General features: G+C 44.2%; 1 protein-coding gene across 1 annotated transcript in view; it reads left to right on the top strand.

Annotated features, from left to right (window-relative positions):
- Positions 1–11,467, top strand: part of DGKQ (diacylglycerol kinase theta) — an 89,831-nt gene extending 78,364 nt beyond the window's left edge. Inside the window, exons 21-23 of the mRNA XM_051643577.1 lie at positions 1,050–1,161; positions 2,887–3,039; positions 3,893–11,467. Coding sequence (XP_051499537.1) covers positions 1,050–1,161; positions 2,887–3,039; positions 3,893–3,991 — 364 coding nt within the window. The 3' untranslated portion in view covers positions 3,992–11,467. The remainder of the gene's footprint in view (positions 1–1,049; positions 1,162–2,886; positions 3,040–3,892) is intronic.
- The last annotated feature ends 9,065 nt before the right edge of the window (positions 11,468–20,532 follow it).

Below are 20,532 nucleotides of genomic sequence, written 5' to 3'. Positions count from 1 at the left end.
TCAGTGATCACCTTGCACACACTTTCTGGCATGCTGGAGACCAGGTGCCTAAGCAGTTCCTGCAGTGAAGGCCAGCCAGGATTCAACTGGCAAACACTGTCCTGGTCTTACAGCCCAACTGCTCAGTAACTGTGAAGTCAGCGGAATGACTTGGGTACCTGTGGAAAACCCACAGTCCACATACCTTTCACAGGGTTGTTGGGGCTGCCCAGGCACCTGCAGGGAGCAAGGGTTACTGCTGTGGAAGAAAGGAAGGCAAATCTGCAGGAAATTTGGCTTCCTTAGGTGTGCTGTTGGTAGAGGCAGGTTTTTTATTTGCAGAAAACTGGCAAGTAATTACTGCTGCCATACTATTTTTTTTCAAGTACACTCTTACCTTGTCTCCTTCCATTTTAGTCTGAAAATGTTTCAGCTTTCTATTCATACATATATATTTACATGTACACACACACGCAGATACACACAGTGTACATTGCACATGGGAACTGTGAAGGAGAAAAGATCACAGTTGGCACTGAGCAGCCAACGCACTAAACAAGTGCATCGAGTAGGGAAGGTCAGTACTGTGCACGGAGCAGCAAGGTGTTAAATTGTCAGAAGCATTTCAGAGGACCAAAGTGCAGTAGTACTTGCTTAACTACAAGTGGGTTTGGCCAGGTGTAAGAATAAAAACTTGACACTTGTTTGAGCTTTAGTTTCTCTTCAGAAGCTTCTGTGAATATTGTCAAGACCAGTAAGATTTATGTTCTTATGTCTGGGAAGTTAAGGGGTTAGTGCAGCTGTAAACCTGCAACTCCTAGGAGCTACGTTCTTCTTATCTATTCTTTTTCTTTCCGATGGGAACTACTTTGTCTTTCATTCCTGAAAGATCTGGTGAGAAGTCTTCTAAATTTTAGGAAAGCACTTCCTGCTTTTACAGTGCGGGGCAGCTGTGCGGTCACCTCAGCAGGGGGAGAGCAGAGTGTCTGGCTTTTGCAGTCGGGCTGAGCAGGGTGCTTTGAGCAGGCAGCAGCTCCAGGGGTGGTCACTGTGCTGTGCTCTCTGTGCAGCTGGGGGTCCGGAGCCGATCTCTGGGGCTCTGAGAGCGACAACCGCTTCGAGAAACCGCGCATCGATGATGGCCTGCTGGAAGTTGTTGGTGTGACCGGCGTCGTGCACATGGTAAATTGGCACTGCAGTAAGAACAAAGGAAACATACATCTTCTCAGATTGTTTGGTGGTTGTTTTTTTTACAAACAGTGCACTGCAAGTGTGACATCCTAAAAAGTGTGTATCTGTGTTAGGATTATAGCAGCATTCATTGAGGTAATTGTTGTGTCCCACAGAAGTTATTATAGGCCATAAAGAGAATTCATGGGCAGCATCAACTGCCAGTGAACAAAGTGTTCTGCTGTCAGGAGATAAGCTGTAGCTGGTATGCCTGCTCGTGGACTGCAGTACCCTCTTCTTGCCTGTGCATTGGCTTGCCCTGACGACCCATATTTAGGTGCCAGACTAGAACGGACAGAATGGAAACTGAAGAAACCTGTGGTTGGATAAGTAGTAATATGGGTGTAAAGAGCTTGTGCATGGGGAAGTGCTTCATGATGTCAGCCGGCTTGGAACCAAGGCCAGAAACATACATGTATGTGTATATATGTATTATGGAATTCTGTTTGTGGGATGAAAGCAAGATTGTATTTGAGTAGTAAAAAAACCACGCACATAAATACTGCATTTGCAAAAAATCTTGTCATATGTTGTTGCAATCAGGGCAGATTCCATCTTAGGGAGGTGGCTTTACAGTTACCTGCCACAGGCTTGCCAGCATGCATCTCTGAGAATCTGACGCTAGCTGCTCTGGATCCCAGTGATACATGAAGCAGATGGTGTGCCAGTTCTGCAGAGAGTATTATGACTCAATTTGTGCAACTTTAATTCTTTCATGTATTACGTATGTTTGCAATTGCCTGCTATGAGCGAGGCAGTCCTGTGGGATGGTGGTTTATTTTTGTCTTTTCTCGATACTCCTTTCCCTGTCCTAAGAAATCTGCTGCTGAAAAAGTCTGTGTGGTCAGGTAACTAGAGGCAGCTAATCCCTACAGCCACCAGAATTGGAAAGCTGGGTGCTTAATGTGCAGCTCGACCTTTGATGCTGGCTAACTTTACAGTTTTGTAATTCAGATATTTCAAGGAAGACAGATATAAAACATGCTATTAGAAAACATGGTTTGGTAGAGAACCTTAGAACTTTTGTATAATTAGAAACAACAAGGAGTGTATCCATTTGTTTGGGATATAATTCTTAACAAATCTGTTCTCTGGTTTTGTGTTATTCTAAGGTTTTTACCCCCATGTTTCTATCTGTACACATTTACCAAGACAGTTTGTAGTAGCAAAGTTCACTTTGCTTCACTGTTCAACATTAACATTCCAATGACTAGTTATAGTTGAATATATGTAGTTGAGTTTGGTCAGACTCTCTCCCTGTTTGATTAAGTGCTTTTAAACTGTTGAGTTTCACATGTGCCACAGTCTGTGTGTATACTTGGGTGTTCTGAAAATGTGTTCAATACATTATGGAGGAGGGAAGTAAAAGCAAACAAGGTCTTTGTGAGTCCATGCTCCTTGGCTAGCCTGAGTGTACAAATGACTTCCCTGTGTAAGTTATTTTGCCTCTGGCAGCCTGCAGAGATATCTGAGCTCTTCTTCATGCACTAAATTAAGTAATTAATGCTGCATCAGTAAAGGCACCCTGTGTGGATTTTGCCTAAGCAGTTCCTTTACTTGAAACTCAAAGTGCCAGGTGAGAATAAAATTCTATTGACCCAGTTTAAGTGCAGCTAATATTTCTGCTTCTTATTTATTGGGGTGATTGATATCCTCCTGACTCTTACTTCCTAACAGGGTCAAGTCCAAGGTGGTTTTCGATCAGGAATCCGCATAGCTCAAGGCTCATATTTTCGTGTAACACTCCTAAAGCCAATTCCAGTTCAAGTTGATGGAGAGCCCTGGATTCAGCCCCCTGGCCAGATTATTATTTCTGCTGCAGGACCAAAGGTATTGGCTGTAGGTTTGTCTTAGCAAGTTGACTCCAGTGGATATTACCACATTATCTTGCTTGTCTGCTGTGTTCTGATGCTTAACCTTAGAGGATCTGGTTGTCGTAGTGTGGTAACTGTTAGATTAATACATAGCAGTTTCTACCAAGGATAGTTTGAGGACTCTCTCCATTGGCTCAGATGAGGCTTGTGTTTGAAAACAGTCCCTAATCTTCAGCTTAGTGACTTATTTTTTCCCCTGTATTGAAACCTGCAGGCAGTGTTGCAAGTTGTTGTTATAGGCAATCTCAGAGAAGATGTAGCCCTGCCAGAAGGGCTACCACAACAATAGCCCTTGCAGAGGAAAAATGGATGAAAAAGAGGGTCTTACCTCAGCTGTTTTGGAGTATCTTAAACATTGTACTTTTCCTGAGAGACAGGGCAGAAAAAAGAGAGAGAACAAACTTAAATTGTCCTTCCAGTGAGAAATATTTCTGTCTTTCTGTCAGGTTGATGAGTAATACTGTTATTTTTATATATGTGTGCATATATATGTATATTAATATGTATATTAATATACATATATATTAATATGTATTAATATATGTATATTAATATATATGCACACACATACATATTCTTATGCATCTGTATACATACATGTATGTATATGTTTATGTAAAAAAAAAAAAGAAAAAGTTAATCCTATAGCTTTATACAGATAGGTGCTTCAGAAAGCTGTGTATTTAAATGTTTTTCTGTTGCAGTTCCAACATTTTACTTGCTTAATAGTTAGTTGCTTTAGATCTGCTTGTAGATGGCTACAGACATTTCAATACCAACTCATGTTCTTTTAAAACTTTCTATTTTAGGTCCATATGTTGAAAAAGTCCAAGCAGAAACAGAAAAAAACTGGAAGCCTGAGAGAGATGAGAGTGGATAGCATGTCGGTTGCTGAAGGAGGACGCTAAGTGGAGACCTGTGCTCAGAAGTGACATGGCACAGCTGCTGTAGATACCGAGATGGTTCAGTAAAACCAAGTGCAGACAGCTGGTGAAGAGGGTGTCTTATGAGCGTGCCTTTCATTACATTCTGATAGTACTGGGTTCTGCTTTGTCTTTCAAAGATAGTGCTCATTGTTACAAATAACTTACGTACCACTTGTCTCATCTGAAATGTTTACTTTGGGTTGCTTTTCCATAAGCCATTTCCCAGTTTTTCATGTATGTAGGAACTGAGGCCAAACAGAGATTCCAAGATGCTGAGATTTCTACATCTACCTTCACAAGGATTCTTCTCTTCCTCTCAGCTTTTTCTTCAAAAAATCATTCCGTATATAAAGCTTGGTGCATTTTTCCATAAATGAAAATGTGTTCCTTTAAATGAATGCTCACACTAGCCTCCCAACCTAAAAAAGGCAAAGACAAGTGGCTGAGAACTCCTTGGATCAGTCCAAATATCACAGCTCTAGCAGTACTACCGTAAAGAGAAAAACAGAAAACACAGCAAGATGATTTCTATAAAAGGAGCCCTATGCACTGGGAAGAGAGAAAGTACTACAACAGTTGAGTCAGAATATTTCAGAGAGTTTATTCAACAGTATTTGGACAGCAGGAATGAAGGGGAAATGGCTTGTAGAGCGAGCTTTCAGCTGCAGCTTAGTTTCTTCTGTATTATTCAGCCAAATCTGTTTTAAAAGGCATTTGAAATTCAGTAGCTACCACTCTAATGTAAAAAAGGAACAAGAATATCTGAGCCAGTATTACAGTATACTGATGTTTTCTATCATTGAAGCCCTTATCTTTCACACCAGACTTCTGGTCTTTACTTATGCCATTTCATTTTCATTAACTTGTCACAGTTGGATTGTTATTTAACAGGAAGCTCAAAGACTAAAGGAATCATCACTAATTAAGGTAAAAGTACTATTTAGTGTTCACTTAATTAAAATAGCACGGTCATATCTCAGAGCTGAACTGAAGTACAGTGTAGCTTTGCTGAGGAGCATGCAGTGTGCATGTAACATGCTGTAGGCTTCAGATAACTGGGAATGCAGTAGCCATCATGAAATCTTGCTTACCTGGTCAGCCTTCTCAAGTCCTTGGTGCATGTTGTTACCAGGTGTGGGCCCAGGGATACAGTGGCTGTCTCTTTTCACTTTGATGAGTGTGTGCTCTACAGAGGCTGTTCCTCCTCCATCAGCTCCTCTGAGACCGAGATCACCTCTCTGTGCTTACCTATCTGCTGAAAGTGTGGGGATCCAGTACTTCTTACACATCTTCCTGCTAGAGACTGGTGCTAGAGCAAACATGCTGGTCCTGTCATAAACTACATGTATCTGCTGTCTGTGGTCATTGCTGTGTTGGTCTTCACTCACACGTCTGCTGGTTTCACCTCACTGTGGTTCTCCAGTGACTGAGCCTTTCATTCCAGATTGACATCATACACAAGGGGCCCTCTGAACCAGCTGTAGAGCAGGTGGCCTGGATGGTTTTGTCATTTCCATGCATCTGCTGCCTGATGCTGCTTAAACTGTGTTGAACGGAGCCCACTTAACTAGCCAGTAGGCTTACTTGTCCCCTGTTGCACAGTAATAACAAACACAGCATGGATGGCAGGTATTCATCACTCAAGTGGCAGCTTTGGGAGCATTCCTCTTGCTGGTCTGTCTAGAAAAACATCTCCAGCTGCTTTAGGGGACTGTAATTTTGAAATATGCAAAAGCTGGTTTTTTTGTAATTATGTGCTGAGGCAGTTCTTGTTGATCAGTCTGTACTCTAAGCACTGTGCTAGCTTCATCAACATCTGATCATTACCTGTTCTTCCTACTTTCCAGTCACATACAGACAAGGGTGTCAATGTGGGTGCTGCAAGACAAAGTCATCTGTGGCAACAGAGGGATGTAACTAAAGCTATAGAGACAAAACAGTCATGCAGAAATGTCAGCTGCCTGCAGCTTCTCCTTCCTGTCTGGTGATTCTTTTTCTTCTTAGTGTTCTGGTAGAGCTGCATTTGAAGGACTGATTCCTGTTTTCAGTGAAGCCTCTTACTAATATTTTAAATTGTCAGTTTATTTTTAGGGATGTTCTTCAGGTACCACCATATGGACTACAACTTACCTTTCTATTCAGTATGCAAACTAGACTCATGCTATGAAGTAGGTAGTGGGGATAGTACAGAGCTGAAATCCTCACAGGGTTGTGTATGCTTCAGAACCTGGGCATGAGGAATCAGCTGGAGCTCTTTTAGCATCTTTCCAGTTGCTGACACAGAAATGGAGAGGAAAACTTGACTTCTTGTTACAGAACATATGCCTACACTTCAAGGCTGCTGGTACTGACCAATTTCTGCAGCCCAAGCAAATAAACCTGCCTTACAGTTTTTCCAGACATGTATCATCCTGCAGCACACAACTGACAGTGTTTTGTGTTCTTGGCTCAGAAGAGGCCTGGCTGTCTCTCCCTGTTGCTCCACATCTGTTATCTGAAATAACACACAGCTCTCGGGCCACGGTATTTTAATCAGAGGGCCCCTTACTGTGGCATATTCTTCCCCGGGGATTTTCCATCCCAGGAATACTGTACAAGCCTGTCTTGGGCTAGCGCTGTGGTAGTGAGGTGACACAGAAGTATGCATGTGTTCTCCTTGCAACTGTCAGAGGGGATCCTGGTGGAGGACAGGAAGGCTTTGAGTTTCCTTTTTTTCCCTTTTCTATTTTTCAAAAAACTGTTTCCCACATACTGTTTGAGCAGCTGGAATGAAAATGTATCTTAAGAAAAACACATTTGGCATTTAAGGTCTCTGTGCGTCATAAAATTATTCTTACTGTGTTTTAAAGACAAAACAGATTCCTGGGCAGTTGTAACAGGAAAGCTTCTGTAAAGTTTTCAAAAGGAGAAACTTACTATTTAACCCCTCTATTCAGATGTTCCACTTTCAGCTCCTATAAAGGCCAAAGGCCAGTATATTGATTTTTTTATTTATATTTATTTTACATTTTCATCACATGTATTATCTGAGAAGGCCTAGTATTTTCTTCCATAGTATGTAAGACTTCCCTGAAGAAAGGAGATAAGTCTTTGAAGTTAATATGATCCGTTTTGACTTAGCCTTTACATTGAACAAAAAAATGCAGTATGATTTACATGATGGTGGGTAGATAAATGATTCTTGACAGAGTCTTGGAGTAACACTGTGAGAACCTCACACAGCCAAGTGCTTTAAATAATGCAATAACAGAAGTGCTGTGGAAGAGGCTTGGTTCTGTCAAGACAGGTGTTATCTCAATGTCAGACACAGGACCAGGAACCATAATCTGTAGACAGGAAAGAGATACAGGCTGATTGCTGTCCTGAGCACACTCCATCCTCTCTCCACTGCCCTTTTTGCCTTGCCTATAAAGCATAGCAGGCACAGATAGCACAGCTAGCATCAGTCCTGCTGAGATACGCAGTCCTCACGTTTTACTAACATACTACGAGGCTTTTCCAGCATGGGGGAGAGAAGGGTCCTGAGATTCGTGGGGCATTTCAAATACCCCACTATTGCAGATGAGAGAAGGTGGTCAGCTGGTTAAAATCTGGTTTGATGTGTAAACACATTACCTCTGTCTTGTACTAGGACAACAGAAATTCAAAAGTTCATCCTGAGATACAGGTGCTAGGTCAGGACATTTGCTGCTTTTTTCCCTCAGCTTTTACACTTCAGCTGTATGGTTCAAATTGCTGATGTTTTCCTTGCATTAATTTTCAAATGAAACAGTTATGTTGCCAAAATTACTTGTCTATGTGTGTGTATAAACGTGTATGTGTGTGTACACCTGTGTACACATGCTTTAAAAACAGGCCTTACTGTATTTCCTTTCCCAGTGCCTACTTGTAAAGCTTTTACTGTCTTACAGCATTCTGGTAGCACTCACTTCTCTCACCACTTCTGGACAGGAGGCAGAGTTTGCTTTCTTACTGGCCCTGCTGAGGTTCCCAGCACATACTTCTAATCGATATGTGCTTTCCAACAAGACATGATGGCAATACAATGAAAGCACAACTGTGTTTAGAGTACAGTCTCTGCATGTGTACAGTTTTAACTCCTCTCGCTCTTTATAGATTTTATTCAAGTCCATGTGTCTAAAATTCATGGCAGTGGCTATTACAGCATTTTAAAAACTAGAAGAAGCTGTAACATAGTTCATTGCAGGACTTAAATAAGTGACAAAAGTAAATGAACCATTATACCCAATTGTTCATTAATCTTCACTCTTACAAGTATTGTACAGATTGCATTTCTTTAAAGAGCAAATAATGTACGGGTTTTGAATAGCAGCTGTTTGGAATTGTTAAGCATTTATGCATGCACTTTACTCTGCAGCAGACATTGGCTTATAAATGTGTCATTACCAAATGAAACCTCATTTTGTGGGAGAAGGTTAAGAGGAGCTATTGTGACACTTTAAAAGTTTATGTTGGAAGACAAAATTGACTTAGCTGTGAAGGTATTTTATAGTGTGCTGTGTGAGCAGTCAGCATTGTGTAGCCTCCAGTCCATACCCCAGCACTGAAACTGGGGGTGTGTTCAAGTTGTGTGCTTGAGAGAGTTGGCAGTCAGATACATCCTTTCAGTCTGTGCCTCATACCTCTTCCTTACAACCTTCAGAGTAACTGCATTTTCCACTTCAGGTAGGCTGCCTTCCTGCCTTTTGGGCCCAACCTTTATACTGAAACCAGTGACAAAGGCATGAGTATGCAGTGGTGAATGTGTGTGCAGAGTGGGAGAGTGGAAATCCTGCTTTAAAATATGGCTCTGGCTACTGGGCTTGGGCTGTTCATTCCTACTTCAGCTTCTTCAGCCATTACTCAGCTGTGCAGCAAAGACTCAGCAACTACTGAACTACCTTGGATTCATGGTGACAGCATTGCCTCATGTTCAGGCTTTGATCTCATATGTGCCAGGGCACAAATCATGTCATACACTTTTTGCACTTAACAGAAAATGCAGGTTAGATAGGTTTGGGGTGTGGCAAAATTGCAATGTTTGTACTTTGTTGAAAACATGGGGATGATTCTACAGATACAAAGATGCACTTTTCAGGTAATTACGAAAACAAGTTTGTAGATTGCAACTGTTTTTCGAGTTTCTCTGACTGCAGTGTTCCATATCCCCACCCATCTCCAATACTGTGTTCTCTGTGAAATTGTGCTTTGGAATGAGAGATGGTATTTCCCCCCATCACAGTATGTGTTTATAGCTGACTGACTGAAATTTCATATATATTTTTAAACAATTACAAATTGGCTGCTATGGCTAAGACTTAGGTTTATTAGATTGATTTTACGTTGTATAAAAGTAATGTTAAAGTTTTATTTATAATGTCAACATTTACTGATTTTACACTTGGCTTGTAGGAGAGATCCAGCTCAGAGCCTTAATTCTTCCTGCTATTTAATGTTTTGGTTTGGTTTTTTGTTGTTGTTTTGTTTGGTTTATTATTTTTTGTTTTTTGTTTTTTTTTTTAACAGTGTAGCCATTGTATGTGTGGAATGCAGTGAAATTAATGCAAATGACTGATCTGTATCTGCAGTTAGACCGGCAGTTTCAATGTTTACAGGACAGTGACTATTGATTGTAAACCCATACGTGTCAGTTGAAACAGTGCACTCTTTCCATGTTTTGGAAGCACTATTTCTGCTTCCCATGACAATTAATGAAATAGTTGCCTTCTGGTTTAGATTTCTGGTTAGAGAGATTTAAATGGGGATTATAACTTTTCTGCCATGAACTAATCAGGACAGAATTTTTACTGATACAGGCATTGTATTGAACATGTTTTTTGAAAGATTTACTTTATTTTTTTGTGAAGATAATTTATGAGAATGCTTTATAAGCAGATCAGTGTTGTTGAAAATGTTGGTCTGAAGTCTTGAAATAAATGTGTAGATATTAGAGACGTATCCCAAAGTATTTTTTAATAGGGCACTGTTACTGGTGTAGTTATCCCTCAGAGGTCTCCTAGCAACACACCCATTTAACACATCACTGCACAGCTTAAGTATGTTATTTAGGAGATTATTTGATTTCAGAATATGTGGCTTCATTTATATTGTGCATATCCTGTTTTACACCTCTGGTAGCAACTCCTGAGATACATACACATCAGCTGTAGAAGGCAGAACTTTCCCCCTATACAAATCACTGCAGGTTCAAGAGCAGAGAGCCTGCCTGAGTGCTTGACAGCAAGAGTGTTACAAGTCTGGCAGCTCTTTGGCTGGTGCAGTCCTCCATCACTGTCCACAGGGTGTGCCACACATTATTACTTCTTTTGCTTTCTGGAGGAAGGCACAAACCGACGTGGTGTCAACCAGTTAACAGCTTGCCTCGCCGTGGCATCCTTTTCTTTGTGCTGCTGATCTTGCCAAACTGGGTAGCAAGAGGTGCTTGAAGAATAACTGAGTATTTATTGTGTAATTTTAGGTGCTTATAAAGCCTCTACTGCTATTTTAAAGCAAAATTCTGGGGATCTGCAGAATAGCAATAGCTGTTTAACTCCAGCTTTCTGAACATGCCAAAAGCAAGTTATCCTTGGGATAGTTTAATTAGTAATGGTATAGATAGTAGCAACTGACACCTTGAAGCTTCAAGTTCTAATTATCGGGAGTATCTGCTTCAATGCAAAGCACTGCAGAGTTTATAATTCACTATGGATTTCAGTGCCCCTCCTACTTACAAGCCACCCATGACGTCTTAACTCTTCTCAAACTATGGCTTAACTATTGCTTGAATAACAGTGTTTTTCACCTCTAGTTATTTAAATCATCCACTTCAAACAGTTTTATGCTACTTTAATATCAAGATACTCTAAGATGTCTTATAGCATTTCTTGCGAAAGTTCTAATACATTGGTAATAAATCATCTTGGTCCAACAAGCTAAGCTAAGCTCACCACTGAACAGTCTAGTTATTGTCTAGTGCTTATTTTTTGTGCATCTACCCAGTAATTAAAAAAAAAAAGGCAAAAAAAGCGCCTAAGTATACACATTGAAGTGGTTGAAAACTGTTTCCACATTGTGTGTCTCAAACCAGTAATGCATTATCACACGTTTACTTCTGGATTGGTCTCAGAAATAGGCTTTTAATGATGTAACTTGTTGCTCAGTGTCTGCCTTGCAAATCACTATGCTGTGGTAACTTGTCTATAAATAACATACCTAGTGTACTAATTGGTTTTTAAAAAGTAATTTATAAAATATGGACTTTTCTCTTTTATTTAAACACCTGTTTGTCCTTGAGTTGTGTTCGTAGAACAATTCTGTATATATTTTGCAACATGTGTTTTGTGTTCAGTTTGATTGTACATTTTGCACTGATTTGAAATTCTGTATTCTAAGTATTATTTACAAGATCCAGAGATCTGTAACTAGAATTTATCTGTGAAAAATACAACATCTCTTCTACCCTGGATGTTTGTGGAGTAGCCATGCTTTTAAAATAGAGAAATACACTTCTGCAGAGAGAAACATACTTTGTTTCAGGTGGGCATTACTTTTCTAGATATTCTGTAGCCTTGCTGTTGGAGACAATTGGGTCATGCTCCCCAAGAGGATGACTGGGTTGTAGCACCATTATTTTGTAGGTTTCCATTGCTAAGATTACTTCTACACACTAAGTTTGACCCCTGCAACATTTAAGCACTTCTAAAACCCTTATTTCTGTGGGTAGCACTTGCTGTAACTGGTAAAATCTTTTAGTCATAGCACCATAGTGTGTTCAGTATTTTTGTTTTGCAAGTTACTGTAATGATGACTCAGATTTTCCCAGAGAGTTCTGTATAACTGCTTGCCCTGTTTGCACTCCTCTAGAAATATGACCTGGTGCTTTGAGGCTGTGGGGAACAGGCCCGTATGTAGCCCTGTTGTGATTGGGTTGGGTGAGCAGTGGTGGAGCTGGCCTTGCATAGCCCAAGGGCCAGACCTCATGAACCTTGGCTTGGAGGGAGTCAGCTGGGGCAAGAGGAAGAACTGTCCAGGTAGCAGAGCCCAGCTGGGAACTCTGCCCTACAGTGGGTGGACAGCCCACCCCTCTCTAGAGGTCAGGACCCCTCAGCTGCTGGCCTCCCCCTCATAGCTGATGAAGTCCATCAGCTTGACACTTTCACTTGAGATGTCCCTGCTTCAGTAACCCTTCCTCTGGCGTGGAGCAATTGTTTCTCCCACTCTGTTCAACAATTGATTGCAGAACAGGGGAGGGCTCGATTTTGCCCTAGCATCTCAGCGTAAACCTTATTATTCCTTGCTGGGCTGCAAATCAACACACTCTGAAGCAGCTACAACCACATATAAAAAACATACACAGAAAAACTGAAAAGAGGAGAAGCAAACCAAATATAAACCTTCAGGAGGGAGGGAAGGGGAAACAAAAACAAAAGACAAATCACTGAAACCTCAAGTGTTAATGATTTAACCAAGCTTCATTCCTACTATTTTGCCTTTAAAAGGGAAGAAAAAATTGCCTCTTTCTGTTAACTGAGGAAAGCAGAATAACTTTTTCCACTTACTCTTTCTTGAGGTCCTAGTGGTATTGTGGCACATTAAAACATATAGTTCTTCACATCTTATGCACTTCTTTTCAACTTTTACACTTTGCAACCCATCACCTACTTGAAATACACAATTACAGAAGCCAGCCAGGCTGCCTAATGGGTAAAACAGGTGCCAGGAGGACTTGGGGAAATCTCTGTGGGTGCTCCATGTGGTGAAGACCTCCCAAATGCTGCAGGTGGGCTGGTGGTACACCTTTGTGAGACAAAAGCATGCAGTGAGTTAGGTGAACTTCATATTTCGGGAGACAGGACTAAAAAATGAATCTTTGTACATAGACCTGAAAAAGAAAGGGAGTATGATCTAAATCTCCAGTAACTGGGTCTTCCCAGCAGCAGCTTAAGTATGATCCTTCTTCTTAGCAGAGCACTTTGTCCTCCTTTGTGCAAGGAGGCCTCAAAACCTTAATCCCAAGCCTAAATTAGAAACTGACTTGCAATGGGAAAAAGGAAAAGAATGAAACCAATGCAAGTGGAGGAGCTTCCTAGCTGGGGCTCCAGAAGACTGTGGCATCTGGGGGACAAGGGGGTGTTTGGGTATCTAGAGGGTTGCACCCCATGTTCAAATGCATGGACTACAGCTGAAGTGGCCTGTGGGCAGAAAAGGTACCAAGTCATCTGCCATTTCAGGGTGAGGCACCATAGCCTATTTACACAGTTTGACACACATCCAGGTGCTTCCAAGATGCCATGAAGTTCTGCCTGTACCAATGATGATCTGCCAGTGAATTTTACCCCTGCCCACTTCTGAGCTGGGAAACAGAAAGGATCTGGTTTGCAGGCAGGGTGGCTGATTTCCAGCAGTCCCTCCCTTCCTGCTCATGGAGGGTTGTGCCTTGCAGTCTGGCCATGCCCCATACCCATCAAGAGGAGCTGGCATCCAAGAACAGGAAAGGTGGTTTGGCCGTGGTAAATCCCAATTTGACTTCCACATAGATTTAGCTGCCAGTTAGACACATACACTTTGAAGTATAGCTAAGCAAAACACAGACAAATTATTAAATTACAAAGAATTAAACTAAAGGGTAGCTGGAGCAATTTTGGACATCAAATTGATCATCAGATGACAGTTTTGGCCCCCTAGAACAGATGCTTGTTGCAGACAACTGGTGGATTGTAGCACATGGGGAATTCCTCTCAACAGGGCTCAAAGACCAAATGATAGCGTGCATGGAGGTGCGGCTGCATTTTCTTTCCCAGGACTAGCCTGTTGCAAACAGATAAATACAGACATTAAGTAATGCCTCTGCAAGCACCCACACACAGGCAAGCAGCTTTGACGTGAACGATACAGATGGTTCAGCCCTCTGCTTGCTCACCAGCTAACTGGGCTCAAAGTTCACTACTGAATGAGTATCTGTCTCTCTGACTCTTTCAACTCTCCCAGGCCTCTCTGGTAGCTGGCACCATACTTCTGGCCTACCCATAACCTGGCTCTCACACCTCTTAACCAAGAAATCCAGCTTAAAATTCTGCTAGGGGATCACAGAGAGAGAGGAAAATCAATAACAAGAACAAAACAGTAATAAATAGAGTTTAATGAGGAGGTAGAACAGCCTGCAAGGGTCAGGTACAGTCTGCTCAGACAAGTGCTCTGATCAGGAGCCTGCTGACTTAACATGGAGTCCTTGTAACAATAGGTGGCAGGGCAGATGTCAGAATACAGAGCCAGAGAAACTGCACAAAGATGACACCTCACCCCAGACTGGGAACCAGGGCAGAAACATGCTCTCTCACCCTCACTGCTTCTCGCAGTCAAACTGTGCTGTAGGTGCTCAGCCACTCTCACAGACAAATGCTGGCACCACTGCTGGAACAGTGTCCCTGAGTCTGTGCTGGCTATCTATGGGGCTGGTGTGAGCCCAGGGCTTCTGGGGATGCTGCTCACCTGCACATTGTTTTGAGATCAGGACCTCCTGGCTAAAAAGAGCTTTCCCTCCTGTGATTCACAAAACACAAGCAACTACAGCAGCTCTAGGGGCATAAAACATCTCCAGCAGCAAGGACATCAGCCACGCAACTTGCCAGTCCTGCCTCAAACTGGCCAAGTTGAAAGAAACCCATCCAGTCACACAGGTCACTACACAACTTACATCAAAGGTCCTGCTCCCACATCTTTCTGTCACAGCAGGATGGCTTGGCATCCTCTCCTCTGCTGCAGCAGCCTCCTCAACAAAAAACAGAGCAGAGCTGGTAGCAACAGTCTCCTACGACTCGATCTCATAAGCCAGAGTCCCCACAGCTGCATCCCGACATCTCCTGTCAGAGCAAAACTGGATGCGGAAGGGACTGTCTGACAGCCTGAGCACATCTGCAACAAAGGTGTGGGAACAAATCTCACCTAGGAGATGTCAGAACTGAAGAGCTTCATTACTGATGTTGCTTCAGAGCAACATCAGCCCCATTACAGGAAACAAAACAGTTTCAGTTGACCAAGAGAAACTTGTTTATTCTGCACTGTTTCAGCTCAGCTTCCCAGCCTTTGGCTCCTTCTGTTACCTGCATCCTCATCCTAACTCCTCATCAACCATCCTCTTACCATGATTTGTCATCACGTGTATTTTACTGCTCTGTACAATGGCTTGCCATGTTTTCTCTCCTCTAGAATAATTTAACAGATTTTTTTTCAGGTTTTGAGTTTTAAGCGACTGTTGTGTCGGTTTCTGTTTCAGTCTCTTTAGATCTGTCACTGTGATGTTTCAGTGGCTCTGGTCATAAACTTTAAACCACAGTCTGATAAAACCTGTCCAAAGTCTCAGTTTTATTTGCCTGTTAGAGGAAGCTGCTTTATTTTCTGTTAATAATAAATAACCTCCCAGGTGTCTGCCAAGTTTTACACTGAGTGTTGGCACAAAATGAAGCATGTCATTAAAGTACCATACTACTAAAAAACAGGGACCTTAGTTCTGGCAATTCTTTTTTATATACAAACAAGGCCATTTGCTGCTAGGCACAACTTCATGATTTTGCAGTCTAATTAGCTGTACTCACTGTTAAATTGGAGGCTGCTGCCCTCTTGCTTTCTGACTGAGGATAGCAAAACCCTCCACTGAATTAGGAAAGGGTTTTTGGGAAGCGTTGCCTAGCCACTAGATGAGATACTGCTGCAGGTTAAAAATTATTATAAGAGAAATGGTGTCCTGTAATTATGCAAAGATGGTTCTGCTACAACTGTTTGTTCATGGACAAAAAAGGATTGTTCCATTTTTTCTTCAGTCATTCTCCTCAGAAATTATAATCGGTTTGTGGAGGAAATAAAAGGCAGCAAGGTGGGGTGTTCAGGACACAGGTTTCTGAGGCTGCACTCCCAGTGACTACAGAGCTCTTTTTGATCCTCACTCTTCTCCATAGTGCCTGTCTCTATCTTCGCCATGAGGTGATGCTCTACACCAGGACACATTGTTGAACCCAGACGCTCACCACCTATGCTGAGGGCAGGGTTGTGCCATGCCATGCTGCCACATGAAGAGCATGGGCTACCCAGTTTCTTCTGATACCACCCTAAGAAGAAAGTGCGTGATAAGGTTGCATTTTGGTGGAAACATAAAGCTGAACCTTTTCCTGCAGCAGCGTCCCCAGGGGCTTCTGCTTTGTCCTGTCCCTTACAAGGACTCTTGATACTGAGGAATGACCACCAGCAGGTCTTACTGGGTTTTGTTGGACAGAAAGGTGGTCTAACCCTCCCAGCCCACAGCACTGCAAAGAGGAGCAGCAGGACTTGGTCCCACAGTGCTTGGCTCAAGGAGGACATGAGGTAGAAGGACCAGCAGAACAAACCTATCCTGCAGAGCTGGATGGCTTGGTCCTTCTCTCCTCTGCTGCGGCAGCCTCCTTGATAAAACAGAGCACAGAGCTGGTGACAGCTTCCTCCATTGCAGCTCCACACAGCTCAAAGCAGGGGTTAGGTCAGTCCATGCTCATGACGACAGGAGCTGTGGCACAGACAGAGAAGCTCATGTCGAGTCTCCCTGCTCCTGCTGGGGCCCTGGCCTCGCTCTCCTCACTTGCCACATGCAGCACGTCTCTCTCCCCACTGGCTTCTGCCTCCAAACCCTCCACTCCTCACACAGCCACTGCCAGCTGCTCCAGCTGCCTTGCTGCTCCTGCCGCTGCTCTCCTCTCATCCACCTCAGCTTCACAGCCTCTGGCTCCTGCTACAACCACCACCTACCTCTTAATTCCTTCATACTTCTGCTTGGGCACATCCAAACAACTGCTGCTAAGCCCACAGCCCAACTGCCCAAGGACACAAGGAGCATCTCCAGCCCTCCAGAGGAGCCTTGCCCCAGAGCAAAGCCCCAGCAGACCCACCAGGCAGCCCCAAACCTGCCTCCCCCTCCCCGGGGCACCTGCCCACTCCACCAGCACCAGCAAGCTGGACAACTTCTCAAGGAGCACGACCAGCAGAGCGCTGCTGTAGCAAAGGGCCCTCTGCAGGGCAGCAGCGGGGGGTGACAAGGCAGTGCCCTCAGTAAAATGCTACGCTCCCGGGCACAAAAGCTGCGCTGGCTGCTGCTCTCACCAGTGATCAGAGTGCAGCCTCACCTGCCCCTCTGGCACCCAGACACCTGATGCACAGGGGACTCACGTAGGCACCTGGGGCAGGACTCGCCTGCTCGCCGTGGCTCTTCCAGAAAGAGCTGGCACCGCAGCAGGACTGAGCTGTCGCTCGGCTCGGTGCCGCCACGGAAGCTGCACACCACTGCCATTTCCATTCAGTGCAAGGCTGACTTCTAACCCGTCCGGTGACCTGCAGAGGATTACCACCACAATCACAGCTCCAGTGGTCTTAGCACAGCCACAATGAGGGAACAGCAAAGCCCTTCTCGCCACCATCAGCTGATGGCCCAGGGCAGCCAAAACAACAGAGACAGAAATGATGGGACAGCAGTTGGGTAAGCCACCTGGATTAGAGAGGCTCAAAGAGGGATGACAACCAGCATGTACTGCTAACCCAGCAAAACTGCAGCTCCAGCCCTGGTCCCGGTTCACCCAAACATGGCTGGGCAGCTGCTGGGTCCTACTTTGCCAAGAAGGGCCGCAAACACTAACGCTGCAACGCAGAAGTCAGCCAAGAGGTAAAGAGCAGCCGCCTGCAGACAACCACGACCCTGAACACGTAGCATCCCCTGTCACCTACGCACACAAACCTCCTTCTGCTTTCTGTTGTGCTGGCCACAACAGCTCCTTCCTGGCCCGGGAGACATCACCATCCCCACACACCCTTCCTGCAAATGCCTTTGGCCACACTTCTGCCCAGAAGACACAGGGCAGGTCAAGAGCATGGGGTAGCTGCAGCAGCATCCTAGAAGGCAAAGGGTCACCAGTCTCCTTCCTGGGTGTTGACTCACATTCAAACTTCACCTTCTGCAAGGACCGGAGCCTGGATTACAGGTTTACACATGCACTGCTCCTCACACCTGTTGTTCCTGTCCTGCCACTCCAATGTGTTTCCTCATCCTGGAACATCCTGTACCACGGCGACCTTCTCCACACCCCTTGCTCACCCAGGGACCACAGCCTTACTGTGCCCAGAAGGAGGAGCACGCTGGACACAAGCACACCTCCTGAAAGCAATGGGCAGCTGCCATGCTAGGCATCTGGATCCTTCCCTCAACCTTTTAGAGACTCAGCAGCCAGCAAACAGTGCTTCAAAGAGTGAGAGGAGGTGGTGGTCACCTGCTAGAAGAAAGACCCAGAAGTCTGTATCACTTACACAGACTCATTGTGGGTACATCATATGTTAAACAAATGCGTAAGTCTCAACTTCATATTAAAGCTCTGATGGTAAAAAGCATTCAAAGTTATCTTCTGCATCTACCTGCCCATTGTCCCATGCTGAGATAGTCAGGGGATCTCATGAACACTGCAGCATTAGGCAAAATGAGGCAACCAGCACTGCACTGCACTGTCATTGACAGTCATTTTGGATATCTGCCCTGCTGCAAGTCCAGGTTTTAGTCCTGTGCACTCCAATGAACCATAGCTGCAATAGGCTTAGGAAGCAGGGAGAAGCTGTTCCCACAGCTGTGTCGAGTGCTTTTCCCACAGCAGAAACTTCCTATCAGACTTAGTGCTGGTGGTGCACCTGATTACAAAGGTACATAAGGTTACTCTTGTGCAACATGTTTGGTTTGGGCTTTTATCTCACATTTCTGGAAATGCAAGCCTGCAAGAGATTGCACCCTGTCCATTCACCTGCTCAGACTGGCAGAGGGACAGCAGCAGCCTTTGCAAACCAAACCCTACCTTAACCTTCATGCACTTGTTGATTTTTTTTTGGTGGGTTTATTCAGAATGTGCAAGCCTTTAAAAGTTGTGGCCAAATACAGAGTGACCTGTGTATAAGTACTCAATATTACCTAACATGGTGAGATTGCCCCCAAGTTTCCATTGCTCTTCAGCTGCCTGCACAAGGCTAAGGAATACATTGAGCATAACCAAATTATATTGGGCAAGTCACTGTCTGTATATGCTCCTTGTGTTAAGCTCCATCTGCAGCAAGACCATGCTGCTAAACCCAAGCCTTGCAGACACGTTCCCAGAAATCAGTAGAGCAAGACATCTCACAAAGCTACCCCTCCTCAGTAGGCACTACACCAGCCATCAGACCATGCTTCAGGCCAGGTTGAAGGCAAGCCTTCCTAGCCCTGTGGCTCACTCACCAACAGCCAAGAAATGTCCAGGAGCAGCTTCCTAAACTGCATCTCAGCTGTTTGGGTTTGCATACTGCAGGCATCCTCAGCAGTCTGCCCAGGTTGCTCTCCATCTCGTGGTCATCTTACAGCAAAGCATTGGGAACAAGTGATGAAACTGTTTAGCTTCTGCTCCGTGCCCAGGGCTTCACTACTTCACTACCATAACCATGTAGATATGCCCAGAAGAAAAAGATCTATTTCACATTTAAGAAACACATCCTTTTCCCATCTTTCCCTAAGATTTTGTTTGGACTTTAGGACCAAGTTGCATTAAATATTTATCTAGAGAGGAATACCTGACTGGACAAACAAGGGTAGAGTTGAGCTGCATCTTGCAGACACACAGTTCAGGACAACTCCTATCCATATACATTTTGAGGAGCGCATGAGAAAGACATTTTTGGGGTGCAAGACACAGACCATTTGCTATCTGGGGAAACAAGGCAATAGATGCTCCTTCACTCCTTCCTGCACATGGGCCTCTCCATGTCTTCTGTTCCTGACCCCATGCCCCGAGTGTCTGATATTCACCGGGTTCCCTCATGACAAAGGACTTTTAAAGAAAGCTCCCAGGGTTAAGCTGGCTTGCCACCCACATATCCCTTCCTGGCAATTAGGGACAGCCAGTGTTGTGGAAATATGCACATTCTGGAGACCCAGTAATGAGATTCACAACTACATTGTGATTCCACAGTAACCTGGAAATGCAATAGTGTGTAAAATGTAATGTGTATTTATACTGTGATGGCTGTACCACCCTACTAAATGGAAAACCCTTGTAAGATGCATAAGCCTCAGACGAGTACACTTTAATTTATTAAACATTGGACCCTCCACATGTGGAGCATCTTTAAGAACTAGGTCAGAGAATACTGGACTTTGACAGGAAGTAGTCTTGGGAGGCTGTCATGGCTGTGGCAGAAGGTAGCTCTCATGAAGACTTGGTGCTACTCGTAACTGGGAGCCCTTTGCAGGCACACCCCAGACGAGGTTCAGAGTCTCCACCTCTGCCATGGCACGTGCTCATGCAGTCTTCTCCCACTGCGGGGCCAGACTCTGGTTTGGCTTTGGTAGCCCTGCATCCATCAGCCACCACGCATCTTGACCCGACGTTGCGTCCAGTCTGGCTCTGCAGTGCAGAGAGTGCTGCTGCAGGTGAGCACAGCCCGCACAGCCCCGCACAGCCCCGCACAGCCCCGCACATCCCCGCACAGCCCCCGCCGCC

Source organism: Apus apus, chromosome Z (assembly GCF_020740795.1).
Source record: "Apus apus isolate bApuApu2 chromosome Z, bApuApu2.pri.cur, whole genome shotgun sequence".
NCBI classification, from domain to species: domain Eukaryota; kingdom Metazoa; phylum Chordata; class Aves; order Apodiformes; family Apodidae; genus Apus; species Apus apus.
The sequence above is the reverse complement of the archived record's forward strand: the minus strand, read 5'-3'. Positions and strand labels throughout refer to the sequence as shown.